General features: G+C 54.3%; 1 protein-coding gene across 1 annotated transcript in view; it reads right to left on the bottom strand.

Moving 5' to 3' along the window:
* Positions 1-17468, bottom strand: part of MYRF (myelin regulatory factor) — a 44286-nt gene that overhangs the window by 17687 nt on the left and 9131 nt on the right. The window contains exons 2-7 of the mRNA XM_059475197.1: positions 8972-9059; positions 7886-8212; positions 5288-5349; positions 2579-2897; positions 2002-2174; positions 1652-1775 (exon numbers count right to left, since the gene is read on the bottom strand). Of these exons, the coding sequence (XP_059331180.1) occupies positions 1652-1775; positions 2002-2174; positions 2579-2897; positions 5288-5349; positions 7886-8212; positions 8972-9059 (1093 nt within the window). The remainder of the gene's footprint in view (positions 1-1651; positions 1776-2001; positions 2175-2578; positions 2898-5287; positions 5350-7885; positions 8213-8971; positions 9060-17468) is intronic.

Raw genomic sequence — 17468 nt, 5'->3', positions numbered from 1 at the left:
TTATTCCTTACACAACAGCATGACGACCTAAATGCCCCAGGAGTGGGTTTGCTCTGGCTTTTACCCTAAATCCTGAAAGCAGGCATTAGGGAAATGATCCTAAGATCCAGAGGGCAGGGCTGGTTTTGTAGATGTTCTCCAGCAACTCCTCTGTGTCCAGCAGAAAATATCATGGAGTTTGTCTCTGCCAATCCACCTAGGGACAGCAGGGTGCATGGAAATCTCTGGAACTGGGATAGAAATGCCTGGAAATGGCACGGGATAGGCTGTGATGTGTTTGGGATGGAAAAAACATTTTCCCAGAGCAGGAAGCAGCAAGAAGGAAAAGGGATGCTGGAAAACCAAAGGATAAGAGGTGACGTGTCCAGACAGAGGTCAGAGGAGGTGGCAGTGGAATTCCTGCACATGGAAGAGGGATTTGGGGACAGGATCCATGGGAGATGCTCAGCTTTCCCCATCCCACCATCCAGAGGGAGCAAACTGGTGCTGGAGAGCAGGGAAAGGTGCAGGATGGCTTTGGAGCTGCTGATATATGGGAATGGCTTGGTGAACCAGAAGGAATTGTCTTCCCAAATCATCCCTCTCCTGCTGTGGGGTGGGAAAACAGCCACAGAGTCCAAAAGAGGCAACCAGCTCCAACAGAGAATTCCCTGCCCTGGCACCTATCATGAAAGACGGGATAAAATTCCCCGCCCATTCCCACCATGAAAGATGGGATAAAGAGTGGATGAGCAGATTTTGTGGGAAAGCTGGGACTCTGCCCCCACTCTTGGAGTCCTTGGCTCCCATTCCCAGGCAAAGTGTGATCATAGCCCAGGGTTATCCACAGGTACCAGAGCATTCCCTGCTCCATGTCCCCCACAGGACCCCAGCTGGCTGTGTGGAAAGAGGAGGGAGGGAATTGGGAGGGAACAGAGGGTCCCTGGGAGGTTCCTGGAAGCCATCCCACTGCTTGCCAGCTCTTTGTCACCTCCCAGGAATGCAGGGAGGATCCAGAGTGGTTTCCTCCTGAGCACTCCTCCTTCCCTGTGTGCTGTCTCCACCCTCTGCTGCCTCAATTCCCAGCCCACCTTCCCACTTCTCTCTTCCCTGTCTTGATCATCCCAACTCCCTCTCTGCCACTTCCCAGATTTCCTAAATCCCTTCACCTCTTTTTCCTTCCTCCTCTGCCCCCTCAACCATTCCCACTCCTCCTCCTCCTCCAGGTCCTTTCCACACTGCTCAAGCTGCCCTGAAGTGGCTCTGGATGACCTCCAGCCTCCCACACTAAGATTTCTCAATCCTAAATTTAAAATCCAGGACCCTGGCAAACCTAGGGAGGCGGAAAAGGTGCTGCTCATCCAAACTTTCCTCGGGACAAGGCCAGATTTGCCAATAAAGCCCTCCATGGTGAGCAAGGTCTGAGTGGCTCTGGAATTGTTACCAAAGCTGCTGAAATGCCTTCTGCTATTCCTTAATTATCCATAAAAGGTGTGGAGGAGCAACCTTCCCAGTAGGGAAGGGGCAATGAGGAGCATTACCTCCACCACAAAGCCCAGCCCAAGCAGATCCTTATCCCATATTTTGAGTGGGATTCTCCCAACACCAGTGGCTTGCCAATTGCACAATGAATATGGATCCCATGTTCTCCAGCGGCGAGGGAATTACTCACAGCTCCTTGTAGTTGGCATCATACAGAGTTGCCCACTTGTTCTGCTGGTGTGGCTGCCACTTGATGGACTGGAAGTTGGGATCCAGGTAGGAGCCGTTCAGGCTGTCATTATCCTGAATCAGGCCTGTGGGGAACAGTTAAAATGGATTAAATGCTGATTTTACTCGCCGGGCTGAGTATCCAGAGGGGTGGGAGCCCAAGGAAGCGATGGGCACTGCCTGAAGCTTCCTTCCTTCTGCTGGGGCAGCACCAGATCCAGGGAGAATCCCACAGGCTGGCAAGCTCTGCAGCCATCCTCCCTCCTCCCAGGCCCCTGGCCCAGGGCTGGAATTCAGGGGATAACGGGGTACCTGGAGAGAGCGGTCCCGGCTGGTGCCACGGCGGGGTCTGGACGCGGTCGGGGTTGAGCGGCACCGATCCCATTCCCGGCTCCTGCTTGATCAGCCCGTTGAGCATCTGGGCATTGAGGGTGTTGGGAGGGGACTCGGAGTGTTTCCGCTTCTTGGCGGGATGCGCTGGGAGGCTGCGGATACCGCGGGAACAATCAGCGGGGAACGGAGGGTCGGGAGGTGACAACCCCACAGCCAGGACAAGCGGGATCTCACGGGGAATGGAGAGTCAGGAGGTGACAACCCCACAGCCAGGACAAGCAGGATTTCACATGGAAAACTCAACATTCCCACAGTGCTGTCCCACCTTATCCCACACTGCTGAGTCTGGGTCACCACTTGGGCTGAGCCACATCTTTAATCTCAGAATGGTTTGGTTGGATAAGACCTTAAAGCTCATCCGGTTCCAACCCCTCTCCATAGGCAGGGAACCTTCCACAGATTTCCCGTGTTTGTTCCCACCACCCAACCCCACACTTGAGGCAATCCACACACCTCCAGCTCCCGTTCCCTCACCCCTGCCATTCCCAGGCCTTACTCTGCTCCATGCTGCTGGAGGAGCTGGTGCAGCATCTGGGATTGCTGGGCATGGTGCAGCTCGGCAGGCGCCATTCCCGGCCCGACACTGTACGGAGGCATCAGGGGCTCGGCCTTCAGGAACATATCCCGCTGCAGGCCGGGAAAGTGGGAATTGTGCTGTGGCTGCAGGGGGTGAGGGGGCGGCGGGGGTGGCGGAGGGGGACCCTGGAGATGAGGGGGGGGAGGAGGAGGCGGCGGAGGAGGAGGATGCTCCAGGCGGGAAGGGGGAGTAATGTGACACATATTTTCGGGAGTCATGGTCCGGAGGAGGTGAGGATCTGGAAAGGGAGAAAGAGCCAAAGTCAGGAGTGTCCTGATCCCACTGACCCAGTTATCTTGGATTCTCAGGCTGGATGAGGCTTGGAACAACCTGGGCTAGGGAAAGTGTCCCTGCCCATGGCAGGGGGTTGGAATGGGATGAGCCTTAAGGCCCTTTTCCACCCAAACCATTCCAAGATTCTATCATCCCATGGGACAGTGAGGGAGAAGAGTCAATGGAATTACCTGAACACCCCCAGCACTTCCAGGGAGGATTTCTGAGGGGGCACTTTAAACATTTTAACTGAAACCAAGAGGAGACTTTGATCCCAGAATTTAAATAGATAAAAAGGGATATTCAAATGTGATTCCACCTTTCTCCTCCTCCATTTGGAATGGGATACTAAAGCCATTCTATAATTAGGGTGGATTTGACTACAACAGCACGAATAGAAATGTTTGGGGTGTGGAGGGACATGCAAATCCATGTCCCTTCCTGCTCTGCTCCTCAACACCTCAACATGCCAGATCCACTCCCTTCCATGGGCAGGGACACCTTCCACTATCCCAGGTTGCTCCAACCCATGTCCAATCTGGCCTGGAACACTTCCAGGGATGAGGCTGTCACAGATTCTCTAGGAAATCCATTCCAGTGCCTCACTGCCCTCACAGGGAATAATTCCTTCCCAATGTCCCTCTGGTAGTGGGAAGCCATTCCCACTTGTCCTGACATTCCATGCCCTTGTCCAAAGTCCCTCTCCAGCCTCCTTTTTCTTCACCAGGACAAAGCCCATCTGTTTTTCCAGCCTTTCCCTGATATTTGCATCAACCCGTGCCTTCAGGTGTCCCCACAGAACACCGCAATCCCAGCAGGAATGAGGGACTGACTCCTGGGATGTGAGGAAACCGCAGGGGGTAGGAAGAGACGGTGACTTTGTTTTAAATGCAAGACAAAGCTTCTTCATGCTCCAATGTGGAAAACCAGCTGGAAAAGCATCCAGGGACTGGCCAAGCCAGGCACAGCCTCTGGGAACACCGAGAGGGACGGCAGGGAAGGATCTGCTGGATCTTTGCAGGCTGAGCTGGATGGACTTTGGCCTCAGAACACCCAGGCAGGGGTTGAGTAATGAGGCCGAAGCGCTTGACCAGGAATGGGAAAACTCCTCCCGTCAGAAGGTCTGGAAAATTGGAATGTGTTTGCACTGGGTCCTCCTGCTGAAGGCTGCCAGGGCAGGGCTGCTTTCACCCATCCTGCTCCCTCTAAGGTGTTCTGCTTCCCCCTGGGACCTCTCAGTGCCTTTTCCACACACATGGAACCGGATTCCTCCTTCCAGGCTCATTCCTGGGCCAGCCTTCCTTTGGGAGCTTCCTCAGGGACAGCCCAGCCAAGGATAGGCAAGTGATGTGCTTGCCCAAGGCATTCCCAAACTGAGGGAAAAATCATCTCCGGGAATGTGATCCCAGCTTTGTGCGTGCCCTCCGGAGCCTCCTCTCCTTCCCAACTGAGCTCTGAGCACTCCAAAGCTGCTCTCCCCATGGTGAGCAGCCCGGCCTCTTTGTTATATTTAAGGAAGGGCCAGGAGGAATTCCAGGGATTTTTTTTAGCAAGATAAACAGAACTCTTGACCTCTTCCATAAAAAAAAAAAAAAAAAGAGGAGCAGGCGCTGTTCCCGGTGGGGACTGGGCTGGAGCCTGGGGAAGAGGAGGGTGCTCCTGCCAAGGGGGAAGGGAGAACAGGACAACCTTCCCTCCTTCCTTCCCAAGGAGTTTTTCCATGGTAGAACAGTGAAGGTCACCAAAGGGACCAAACAGCCTGGGTGGCTCTCCTGGGGGAAGCCAGGAGTACCCTGCAGACACCCTGGAGGGGTCCCAGCTCCCTGTGCCATTTCAGCGGGAGCGGGAGATCCTCGGGATCAGCTGGAGGGGAGGGAAAGGCTGGGAAGGAACTTACTGGAGAATGGCGGGTTCATGGCTGCCTCCCAGAGCCAGGTTCCATGTCAGGGACGCGCTCCCGCTCCGTGTTCCCGAGGCAGAGGGCAGGACGAGGGGGACGGCGGGCTCCACATCCCACCCTGCCACGCTGTCCCCGCGCCCACGGATCCCCACCACGGATTCAGTGCCCGTGGATTCTGGATTCCCACCACGGATTCCGTGTCCGTGGACTCCCAGCTCTCCTTCTGTGCCGGTCCCTCTCCCCCTTTCCAGAGCCAGGAGCGGAACAATGGGCGAAAGCTGAGGGATATTTACTAACTGATAATCTCCCCACGTAGTGCAGCCGCCTGTTTTCTCCCGGCTGATAAAGATTGCAGAGCCAACCACTTTCACGGAATAAAAAGGGGGTGGATGCTGGATTTGGGGTTTGGATTAGGATTCTTTTTCCTCCCTCTTTTCCCTTTTTGAAGCACTTACCATTCACCTGCTGAGGGGAGTAGGCTTCCGATCCGGAATCCGGGGGAGAGTCCGGCAAAGTGCTGTGGAGCAATGAGAAAAGAGAAGGGGAAGTCATTTTAATCCAGCTTCCAGCACAACCAAGAGGTCTAGGTGGATTCAATCACCCTCCAGGATCTGGCAGGGGAATCCCAGGTGCACCTGCAGCAGATCCCAGACACCCTGAGTGTGTCCATCACTGTCACAGGTTCCACTGGAGCTCTGGAACAGGGATGTTCTGTTGAGCTGACAGTGACAATTCCAGGGAAAAGAAGCCAAACAAATTTATCTGCTTCCCAGGGAAAGGTGTGCTTCCCATGGAAATGTCAGTCAGTGATCAAGTGGAATGGACAGAGGTCCCTCCCCATCCCAGGAAGCTGTTCCAGGCCAGGTTGGAAAAGGTTTGGACCAGCCCGGGATAGTGGAAGATGCCCCTGCCCATGGCAAGTGCTGGGACTGAATGAGCTTTACAGTCCCTTCACATCCAAACAATTCCATGATTCTATGAAATGAGAGGCTCTAGGAAGCCCATGGAATGGATTTTGCCTGTACAAACCTAAGCACCACCACAGCTCCTGCTGTATTCCCCTGGATATATTCCAACATCACCAGGAGCAGGATTTGGCCCTGATTGTGAAATACAATCAAAAAAAAAAAAAAAGTGGGAGCTCCCAGCTGCCTTTTCCAGCACATCCATGGCTAGGGATGGCAGGATCAGGTCATGTGTGGTGGCACGGCAGGGACAGGGAGGGAGACCATGGCACATTCCCATTCTCCAGGGGAATTCTTTTCCATTCACCCATCCTACCCCATCAGCTTTATGGATGTGAAATAACCCCAGACAAATCCCAGTGCTTCCTGGATGAAAGCCAGAAGAAAAGCAAATGAATTTTGGGAAAGGGAGGAAAAGCACAGGACACATTGCTCCAACTCTGCTCCTGAAAGCACCTACAATTCCAGTTGGGAACCAGGATGCAGGATCTTCCAGGAGCAGAGAAGCTCAAGGCCCATTGATTGGATTCTCCACGGGAAGTTGCACACAGTAGGGGCTGAAGAGGGCTGAGGTAGGGTGATCCCAAAAAACCCCTTGCCATGCTTCCCTCATCCTCCACCTTCCCTTGGAGCACCTTTCCATCACTCCCTTCCCAGCCTTATTTCCAGGCTCCTTGCCATGTGGGATCTGAGTTCATACTGTATTTCCTATGGATTTATCCGGATTTATGCACCAGCAAGCCAAGTCTCCGCCAGTAACAAAAGGGAACAGCACAATTCAAGGAATCCAGGAGGCTGGAAAAGGTGGTCACTGCAGAATTCCCACTGGGAGGTAGTGTGGCTGTGCCCAGTCCAAGGGAAGGGTTTGTTGGTATCCATCACATTGTCCCTGAGCACAGGAGGGGATGCTTGGGCCAGGAAGTGAGCTCCATTATCCTTATATGTCCCTTGCAGGATATTCCATGATTCTCCACCGGGAAAAGCCTGGCACAAGAGGGCGAGAGTCATTCTGGGATGCCGAGGGAATGCTGCCATCAAAGCTGACTCAGTTCAGCTACATCCAAACTAGATCTCCACCTCTGACAGCAAGGTGTGATCCTTACTTATGACATCCTGCAGAATTCCAGACCCATCCAGAAGAAAAGGACATAACAAGGCATCTCTTCATGCTTTTGATTCCCCCTAAGCTCCAGGTATCCTTCTGGGATTGCTGCAAGGGAAAACCCCCTGGTCTGGGAATAAAAGAAAGGCAGATTTTTTTCTTTCAGCTTTCTGGGATATCTTTCCAAGTTCATTCAAAGGGTGAAAGTTGTTGACTGAGTGTTCCCAAATTTGGGAATCCCCACGTTGTGCTTGCTGGCAACACTAGAGGGCACAAGGCAGAGGGAGAAGAACCATCCTGGCCTCAGTCTCCTTTCATCCATAATCCATCCCATGGGAGAAGGCTGTCCAGAGCCATCACCACCTAAAGATCCAGGCTGGAGCACAGCACAGCACCGTGGGATGTTACTGATCCCTTCCTTCCGTCCCGGAGAGCAGGAACCACATCCTTTCTCCTCCTGGGAATAACTCTCCAGCTGGGTCCATCAGCAATCTCAGAACCTGCCCTTCCTCTTCCCCAGAGCTTGTTGAACAGGACACATCCTGATCCAGGACACAGCTCAGATCCATCTTCTCCTTCTCTGGAGCGGAGCATCTACATCATCAGGACATGAGAAGAACATCTCCCTGCCCAGTGTAGTGAATTATCCTCTGGGATAGTCATGGCAACATCCCAGAGGCTGAGTTCCATCCCAGAGACTGAATTTTGTCTTGTTCCAGTTTATTCTGTGTCTCTTCCTCCTTAAAAACTGCTCCAATGTTCTCCCACCTGCAGATGTCCAGCAGAGGTATCCAATACTCTACAATGGCATGGGGGATGGTCCCAAAAAACCTTCTGGGAAGCTTCAGGAGCTCCACTCGCCCAAAACCAAGCACTTACCACAGAGCCACGCTGCCACAGCTCCGTGGCACCCTGCAGGTGCCACCAGCCTGAAGGATCCTCCATCCCAGCGCCCACCCTTATCCCGCCACCCCATTCCCACTCACCCAGGTGCGTAGGAGGCCTTGGGCTCTGACTTGATTGGAGGCACCACGTTGCTCAGGCAGTGGCCAGGCAGGAAGCCCTTGGGCACCACCATGCCGTTGTTGTTGTTGCAGTTGAGGTGCGCTCCGTAGGCGGCTCCGCAGGGAGAGGCCAGGAGGGGCCCATGGCGGATGGGGAGCTGGCTGCCGGCCGCAGGGAGGTGGAGGGCAGCGCTGGGAGACGGATTGCTCACGCTGCCGATGGAGCTGCCAGGAGGAGCGGGGATGCCACTGGAGCTGGAGGGCTGGGGGTGCGTGTAGCTGGCAGGAGCAGGGATCTCAGGGAAGCAGCTGAGGGAGAAAACGGGACAACGTCAGGGCAACGAGACAGTGAGACTGATGGAAGAGTCCAAAATCCACCCAAAAAAGTTCTGAAGTGCCCAGGACATCAAGCTCAAGGAATGTGTAGCCAGCAGGATGTGCTCACTGTGCTCCAGCTTTGCAGACCAGCCATGCCAAAGATCCCCACCCTGCTCCCAGATTCCCTTGGTCTCCAGGTCTGCTCCGTCCTCCTTCCCAAAGTTGGGGTACACAGGGAGATCCTTCCCTTCTGCAAACTCATGTAGTCCTGGGGATTTAATCTGAGCTCCCAGTGCTCTGATTAAGGCACAATGTTTATGGTACCCTTGTGGGGGATAAAGGGATGGAAAAAAAAAAAGACCGGGAAAATCTGAAGGTAAGAAGCCAGGAAGAGACAGGAAAAAGAGCTGAGAATGATAGAGGAGCAAAGAGAAATCCAGGAAGACTCTGGGGAGGCAGAGGGGATTCCTAAATGATTCCTCACATTTCAGGGCTGGAAACTGGTCAACAGGTTTCCAGAGAAGCTGTGGCGGTCCCATCCCTGAAAGTGTTCCAGGCTGGGCAGGGCTTGGAGTAACCTGGAATAGTGGAAGGTGTCCTGTCCATGGTAGGGGTGGAACAGGATGGGCTTCAAGGTCCCCTCTGACCCAAAGGTTCCTTCCTACCCAAACCATTCCAGGCTTCTGTGATTTCTCCATGGGAAAATCACAAGGAACACTGTTCCTGCTGCAAAGCAAGGGAAGCACTTACATCTCTGGAGAGTCTTCCTTGCTGATGTACTCTTCCAGGATGCTGGTGTCGATGTTGGATGGTTCCAGAGCTCCATTAATGTCGTGGCCTGGAGGGGAGAGGAAGTGGAAGCATGAGCCAGGTGAAAGAGAGGAAAGGGCCTTGGAAACACCACCAGACCCTTACACAGTCAAGGAACTGATCTGAGAATCATGGAATAATGGAATGGGCTGGAAGGGACCTTAAAGATCATCTCATCCCACCCCCCCTGCCACGGGCAGGGATGACTCACTAGATCAGCAGATCCCTGGGGATTGCCAGCTGTCCATACCCACTGCATCCCAGTGTAAAGCCTCATCCCAGGGGATGGGGCATGTGGGACAAGCCAGGGCAGGGACACAGACACATGGTGGGAACCAGATCCTTTGGGATCCTTTCCAACTCAGGACATTGTATGATTCCCTTTGGACCCTTTGCAGAACACTGAAATTCTCCACCACAACCTGGATCAACCCCCGACCTTCCTCCCTCTCCTCTGCCCCATGGGCAGGCTGTGGATTTCCCTGTCCTTTCTCCAGAGGGCTCCTCCTGCCCTCCCTGCCCTGTTCCAGGGAAGCTGGGCAGGGTTTGTTGACAGAAAATCCTTCCTTTATCTGTCTCTCCCAAGTGGGAGTCTGGAGGCCGCCGGGGCCAGAGCCAGACCGTGGTGCCAAAGGCATGGCCAAGAAAGTGGAAGAGAAGATCCAACTCCCCCTGCTCTGATAAGGAACTCAGTGAAAGACCATCCTGAAAGACCCCACGTGAAAGCCCAGGAGAAGCCCCTGCCCGCCTGGACCCCCCAGCTTCTCGGGAAAGGTCACTTGCTGATCTGCAAGGGCCGGCCCGGGGGGCTCCAGCCCACCCCGGCCAATTGCAGCTCTCCCTCTGCAAATCCCTTTCATACCAAGACAGGCAAATCGGCAGAAATAAATCCAGCTAGGAATTCTGCCAAGTGGACAGGGTGTGTGTGGATACAGGGAGCTCTGCCTCACAAACCTTGGCTGGAGGGGGGGAAAATCCCGGGGGACCGTTTGTTTTTGGGACATCCCCGTGGCAGAGCCCAGGACCTGGGGACAGGGTGAGGGTGTTGCTGCACGTGAACAGAGGAGCAGGATGTGAACATCTGGAGCAGACATATGATGCTGCTTCCAGGTGAGCACTGAGGTGAGGAGAGGACGGAGCAGGCAGAGCCTCTGGGATCTCCATCATATCCCATATGGAGTTGCAGATCCCAAGGGAGCACAGGGTTTGCTTCTGTCCCTCCACTATGACAGCCACATCCTATCCTGAAGTTCCTGGGATGTGGTAGCTCCACCCTCGGAGTTATGGGAGCTCACTGATGGCCATCCATGTGTCCCTTGCTCATCCCTAAGGATCTCTGCCATAGCCCACCCCCAACACTTCACCACAAACACATCTCCCAAGGCACCTCTTCAAGCCCTCACTGTCATCCCATAAAATTCCTGAAACCTCCTGCCAGGGATGAGCACTCCAGGAGGGTGGGAACCCTCCCTGTGCTCCGTTCCCTCCCTCTTAGCAAAAAAAAAACCCCAGGCTATAAATCACAGCATGCCTGTGGCAAACATCCACCCCAAAGGCCATGAGGAAACTTGACCTCATCCCAAGTTTCGGCACTGGGATCCACGATCAAAGCAGCAAAAAGAGCACTTGGCCAATTTTTGTGACTCAGCCTGTCCAAGAAAAGTCCAACCCCAGCAGGTTTCCCTCACACCTCCAAACTCCAGGAGCTCCTCCGTGGTGGAAGAGGAGCCCAGGAACCCTCCAGGATGAGAAGCCCTCTATAGACTGCAGGATGCTGTGCTTCCCGATTTTCTGAGGGTGCTGAGGCCCTGGAACAGGGTGCCCAGAGAAGCTGTGGCTGCCCCATCCCTGGAAGTGCTCCAGGCCAGCCTGGATGGGACCTGGAGCAACCTGGGACACTGACAGGTGTCCCTGCCCATGGCAAGATGGTACTGGATGAGCTTCACAGTCCTTCCAACTCAAACCATTCCAGGATTCCTTTGCTTCCTCAAAGTCACCTTGGGGAGGTGAGATAAGCCCGGTGACGTGAGAGGTGTGCCAGGGCTGGGGGGAGATGGGGCTGCCCACCAGAAATCAAGGACCTTCCTCTGCTCCAGGATAGTGGGATTTGCACAAATCCAGGGACATCAGGGCAGGGACAAGGAATGTCCCACCGCCCAGAGCTTCCATGCAGCCGGGCTCTGACCAAAGCCAGCTTAGGTGATTAATTAAAAGCTAATACTGCTCCATAGTCACGAGATCCCAAGGGGACAGGCATTCCCCCCCCCTCCCAAGTGGGGATTAGTGGGAAGCCACCGAGGAGGGGAGCTCAACACCCACATGGCTCTGCATGGGACAGGCTCCCACATCTCATCCCAGCAAAGAAAGATGGAGCAGCCCAGGAAAGCACTGAGCTCACCCATCCCAAACCTGCCAGGTCCCTACATCCCATCCTCCTCCCGTCCCTGGCATTGCCACCCTGCTCTCCCACCATGTCACCGCTCCACTTTCCAACCCTTCTCTGGGAAAAGAGCCATGGCAATCCCAAAAAAACCCAAGCTATGCCTGAAGAACAAGAAGTTAAAACCCTCAGCACCCTCCTCGTGAGCGGAGCCGGGCAGGCTGAGGCCCCCGGACGTGAGAGAATGTCAGGAATCCCAATGTTTGGACTGGTTTTCTCTGCCTTCCCCAAACCTCCAAACATGCTCCACATCCCAACAGAGGTGTTTCCCACCCCCCTGCCACCTCCTCCCTGCCCCAACTGGTTCATCCCTCCTGGTGGCACCTTCCCAGCTCCTTGTCCCAGTTTAGGGTGCTCCCAGAGATGGGCACAGGGTCCATGGGGCTTGGAAAGAGTTAACAGAGCCTGGCCTCTGTGAACTGTCATATTTACAGGTCTGAGGGATTTAACCCGGAATTTTCCTGGAGTGATAGGCTGAGAAGTTTATGGAATTTCTATTTATAACAGTCCCCCCCGCCCTCTTCAATTCCTACTCTGTTGCCTGTCTTCAAATCACCCCTAATCCTGCCTGGGTCACCTGGGGGTGGGAGGAAGGGAGAGAGCTGGAGAACTTCATCCCGGGATGCGCTAACACGAACCAGATGTGGGAAGCTGGAGATGACGACGAGGTCAGCACTCTGCAGGGGCTGGGGAACATCAGCCAGGGGTGGGGGGACACTGGGGAGGAGGAGGAGGAGGAGAAAGAGCAGGAGAAGAGGCTGTGCCAAGCCCAGAGCTTCCCAGTGCCATTGGCACCACGTACCAGAGAATTTTCAGGGAAAACTGAGGCGTGGAACAGCCTGGGACGAATACCCAAAATGGTGCATGGTGGAATAGGATCTGGAAACCCCAGGAGCTTCTGGTTCCATGTGGTCCCTCTCCTAATGGAGCATCTAGATAGGTGGGATAGATGGATAGATGGGCAGGACACAGAGCACGAAGCTCCAGCAGGAATGACCTGGGATGCCACAGCAGTGCTGGAGCCTGGCGAGGCGCAGAGCCCCGGCACACCCCGGGCTCATCACGCCTGTGTCCGTGCACCAGGGCTGGGTTGTGCAATCCTGGGGCCAGGCTGCAGCATCGGCACATTCCCGGGGCCCCGCGCCGCTCCTCACCCCCTTCTCCCTCCTGCCGTGTTTATCCTTCGGCCCGGGAGGATTGGCTGCTGGCCTGGCCCCGAGCACCAGGAATCCGCGCCGTGGCAAACAAACCAAACACCGCCTAAGCCCGGGCAGCCGCGCAGCCAGCGCTTGGCTTCGGAGCTTCTTCCCGTCCTGGACGGCTCTGCCACGCGGGGAGGAACTGCTCCAGCTGGGAAGAGCATCCCTCCCGCGCCTGCCACCTCAGCAAACCCAGAGACTTGGGACGCACACCTGGACTAAGCTGCTTCCATAAGGAACAGCAGGATGACGTCCCTATTGCCACACGTGCCCAACCCTGGGCTGCTTCCATTCCTTCTGGTGACCCTGGAGGAGCCCCTGGCTCCCCCTGGATCCCAGCCCAGCATTCCTGCTTAATTAATGCTCTTTATTACCTGACTGGGATGATAACCAGCCCCCAAAGGGGGCTCCTGTAACCGGAGCGGGACACGGAGCCAGTGCTCCCACAGCTCCCCAAAGACCACCCCAGAGCAAAGTCCTGGCTGTCCAAGGCATTTCCAGGGGATCCCAGGTCTTATCTCTGATCCACAGCCCCTCTTCATCCCATTACTGTCATCCTTGGCTTCCCCCAGGAACATCACCCTTGAACAGTTTCCTTTGGATTAGGATACCTTTGGGATGTATCCCTACACATCCCAACCCAGCCCATGTCCCTTCCCATCACAGAAGGTGGGACTGTCCCAGGCAATGCTGAGGATCATCAAGCCCCTGTGTCCCATACTGGGGACATTCCCCAGCCAGCCCATTCCCAAGGACAGTCCTGCCCTTCCAAAGCAAAGGGGCAGCTCCTGCATCCCTGCTCATACCAGACCAAAAAACACGAGGTCCAAATTCCAACTAATTCCACACCAAAAACACAGCCAAGGATGAGCTCTGGGATCTGTGGTATAAGATCCCAAGGAAAACACCAAACTGAGATAAGGATTTGGGGGTTTGTGAGAATTTGGTTGTCATGGAATTTAAATGAACTAATCAACAGAGCAATGGATATAGGCTGGGAACAAACACATCCCACCAAACCTTCTGCATGGAGAGGCCAGGATTGTTCCCAGTACCTGACTCCCTCCTTCCTGCGAGCTCTTGGTGAGCTCTCAGCCAATATCCCAAATTCAACCCCTCTGCATTCCTAGAGAAACTATCCCATGCCAGACAGAGCAGGGTGCAGGGAAAGCAGTGATCAGGGATAGGGATACAGGACAGTGGGATTTAGCCAAATCCTCAGGCTGAGGGAGAAAAGAGATTTACAGGAACGACTCAGGAGCAACAAGCTGGGTAACAGTGAGCCAGCTCCAGAGGCAAGAATAATTAACTGGCCTGGTGGGAAGTACAAGCAAATCCATGGCAAGGGGTTGGAACTGGATGATCTTTCAGGTACTTTCCAACCCAAACCATTCCAGGATTCCCTAAATACCCAGTGTCCAGAGACAGCAGCATCTCCCTGTTCCCTGGAAAGCTCTCTCTGCTCCTACATAACCCCACAACTCCTTAGCTTACATCCACAGATTAATATACTTGAAAAAAAAACACTTTTGTATGAGGTGGACATGGCCCTGGGAAACACCCCAGACTCAGGGATAAGGAGATAACACCCTCCATTCCCCACTCCCAAGAGGAGAACGTGCTGGTAAGAGACATCCCAAGGCACAGGAAGCGTGAGGAGCCAGAGGAAATGATCCTGCTCTGCCATGGCAGGCCATGGGCACGTTCCTTGGGAAACTGCAGGAAGAGGAGGCAGAAAGGACGATCCTCCCTCCCAAACTTCCCTGAGCCCTCCTTCTGAGCACCTTCTCTCCTCCAACCCTCCTGGAATTTCCCCTCATCTCCCCTCACCAAAGCTGTCCTCCCTCCTGCATCCCTTTCTCGTGGCAGCTCCCCACCCTTGTCCTGGCCTTTGCCCCGCCCTTGCCAGCTGTGAACCTTGGCATGGATGGAGCCATTGTCCTGGGAGAACGGGGGCCGAGGAGGAGGAGGGGAAGGTGTGAGGAGGGACACAGAGGCGCGTTTGTCCCTGTCCCCGCGGCCGTCAATGCCGCGCTTGTCCATTCATGCTCTCCGAGGGCAGGAACAGCGGCTCCATTTGGGAGGCTCCAAGGTGCCTGCCCAGGGGGGCACATTGCCCTGTTTGTTTGGAGACAACGCCTTTATCTCCCTTCCCGGGATGAGGGTGTTGGAGCAGGGACAACAGGACCGCAGGAGGCCACTTCATCTGGCTGCGCGAGGCTGGGGCCTCATCCCTGGGGACAACAGGGATGGGGAAAAGCTCCTGAGGATCCTGCTGCTGAGGTGCCTCACCTGACCTTGTTTTATCCAGACTGCAGCTTTGGGGGACAGGAGGGACATCTTCCATAGGATAACATGATGTGGATGAGCTCCTAGACACTGCTATGGTGGTGAAGGTTCATATCCATATCCCAAACCATTCCCTCAGAGAGAATTATTGCCAGAATGGATAAAAAATTAGTAATATAATTAGCAGCTACATACCAGTACCAAGAAGAGACTTGATCCACCTGCCCAGAGCTTTCCCATGTTGGCAATGACCAGGAGAGGGAACACTCAAGGAACCACAAGGAGTTGACAAAGTTGATGGCAGATCCTGAGCTGTGATCCTGCTGCTCTCCTAGTTCCAAGCAAAGAACCCAGGGATGCAGTCCCTGGACACTGACCTCGCTGCAGGGCAACACTGTGGCTCTGGAAAGGCTCTCAGGGAATCTGGAGAGCCAGGATGAGCCACAATCAGCCCAACTCTAAGACATCCACACCACACACAGAGGGAACTCGGGATAACTCAGGATTTGGAGAGGTGCTGCCTCTCCTGGAAACCCCTGCAGCACAAAACAATCCTCAGGGAGGGAGATTAAGAACAGAACAGCACCAGGATACAGGAGCAGAGGCAGCCAAGCATCGCCGGGAACACCATGTCCAGATCGAACACATCATTCCCTCCCTTCCAGCTGGGAGGCACCAAGGTCTGTCCAGGCTGGACAATCTCCAGAGGAGGCTGGGAGGAAAAAGCAGACCCATTTATCTAGATGGGACGTTTTCCAGGGCTTGGGAAGGGCCACCCCAAGATTTGTGCAACCACCACGGATCTTTCACAAGGAGGAGCGTTGGGTCACCAGGGTTTTCCTGCTGCTGACACAGCTGGGACGTTTGCTCTGGAATTGTCTCCCAAGAAAATCATCACAAGGGCTATCAAAACCCTTCCCCAGCCACATGGCACAAAGCTCCCAAGGAGGATCCCCCCTTTTTCCCAGGATCTAGCATGACCAATAGAAGTGAGACAGGTCCAGGGCTGTCATTTCTGTCTCCATGGTCCCATGGCAGGGGGTGGAATTGGGTGGTCTTTAAGGTCCCTTCCAAACCAAACCATTCCAGGATTCTACACAATTGAACTCACTACTGAAACCCCAAAATTCCCTAGGGATTACTACCATGCTGGCTATTCCCACACCCACTTTTCACAGGGAACCAAGGTTTCTTTTTTTTTTTTTTAAAAAACCCTTGTTTGCCTTTTCTGACCAACTCTGAGCCATCCTGGAACATATTTCCTACTCCAGGGATTTAGCAAACACTTCCCAGACAATACAGCCGAGATACCAAACGTGCTGCTTGGATCCCATCCATCCCGTGAGCACCCTGGGTGTTCCCAGGATCACTTCAAAGCGCTGGGCTGGCTGGAAAGCCCCAAATCCAGAGGGAAGGCTCCTGGCATGATACCTGAGGATGTGCCATGGGGAGAAGAGGACCAGGAGGTCGCTTGGGAATGGGTGGGAATGAGTCGTGTCCAAATTAAATACCGGGCACAAGGATTTTCTTAGCAGAGACCCCCAGGAAGGGACCGGGGTCAAAAACATTCCAGAGGGACCTTCTTGGTCTCCACAACTCCCTGACAGGGAGCCAGGTGAGGGTCAGGCTCTGCTCCCAAGGAACGTGGGACAGGACAAAAGGAAATGGCTTCAAATGGCACCAGGGGAGGTTTAGGTTGGATATTAGGGAAAATTCCCTCGTGGAAAGGGTTGCAAAGCATCAGAACAGGCTCCAGTGGTGGAGTTCCCATCCCTGGAGGGATTTAAAATCTGTGTGGATGTGGCACTTGGGGACACAGGATAGTGGTGGCCTTGGTAGTGCACCACCAGGGGAATGGTTGGACTGGATGATCCCAGGAGGCTTTTCCAACCTAAATGACTCCATGATTCCATGATCTCTGCTCACATGGGGTGAAAGAAACTCCCAAGACTCCAGGCCTCTTGTTTCTGTTCAGTCGCCTCTGCAAGGGATTATATGGATACAAGAAAGGAAGAGGTGGCAAAGCCCTTTTCTCCTGGCAAAACAGGGATGGTGACCTCAATCTCATGGATACACTCTTTGTGGCAGTGGGGAAAAACCTCCAGAGATAATCCCGGCTGCAACACAACTGGCACTGAGGGAAAAACACCTTCGCAACATGAGAATGGGGAATGGTTCGACTCCGTGATCCTGCAGGGTTTTCCAACTTAAGCCTGACCGTTTACGGGTTGGAAATCCTGTAAAAATCCCTCTCAGTGATCATTCCTGACCTGTTTCATCCACAGCTGCCCACTGGATGTCCAGAGCCACACTACGTGTGCTTAAAAACCAGGAGGTAGGAAAGGTCCCTACCTTGACATTCCACAGCCCATCCTGCTGGACTGGGTTGAGTTTGTCCAGCTCCTCTTTCCGAGAACACCAGCACAACTTCCAGCACCCAAACTCCTCATCCCAGGCTGCGAAAGCTGTTCCCAGTCTGCAGGCCCTCACAGGGCTGTTCCCTGTATCC

The sequence above is a fragment of the Ammospiza nelsoni genome, chromosome 6 (assembly GCF_027579445.1).
Source record: "Ammospiza nelsoni isolate bAmmNel1 chromosome 6, bAmmNel1.pri, whole genome shotgun sequence".
Lineage (NCBI taxonomy): Eukaryota > Metazoa > Chordata > Aves > Passeriformes > Passerellidae > Ammospiza > Ammospiza nelsoni.
Note: the sequence above shows the minus strand (reverse complement) of the source record. Positions and strands in the feature narration are given on the sequence as shown.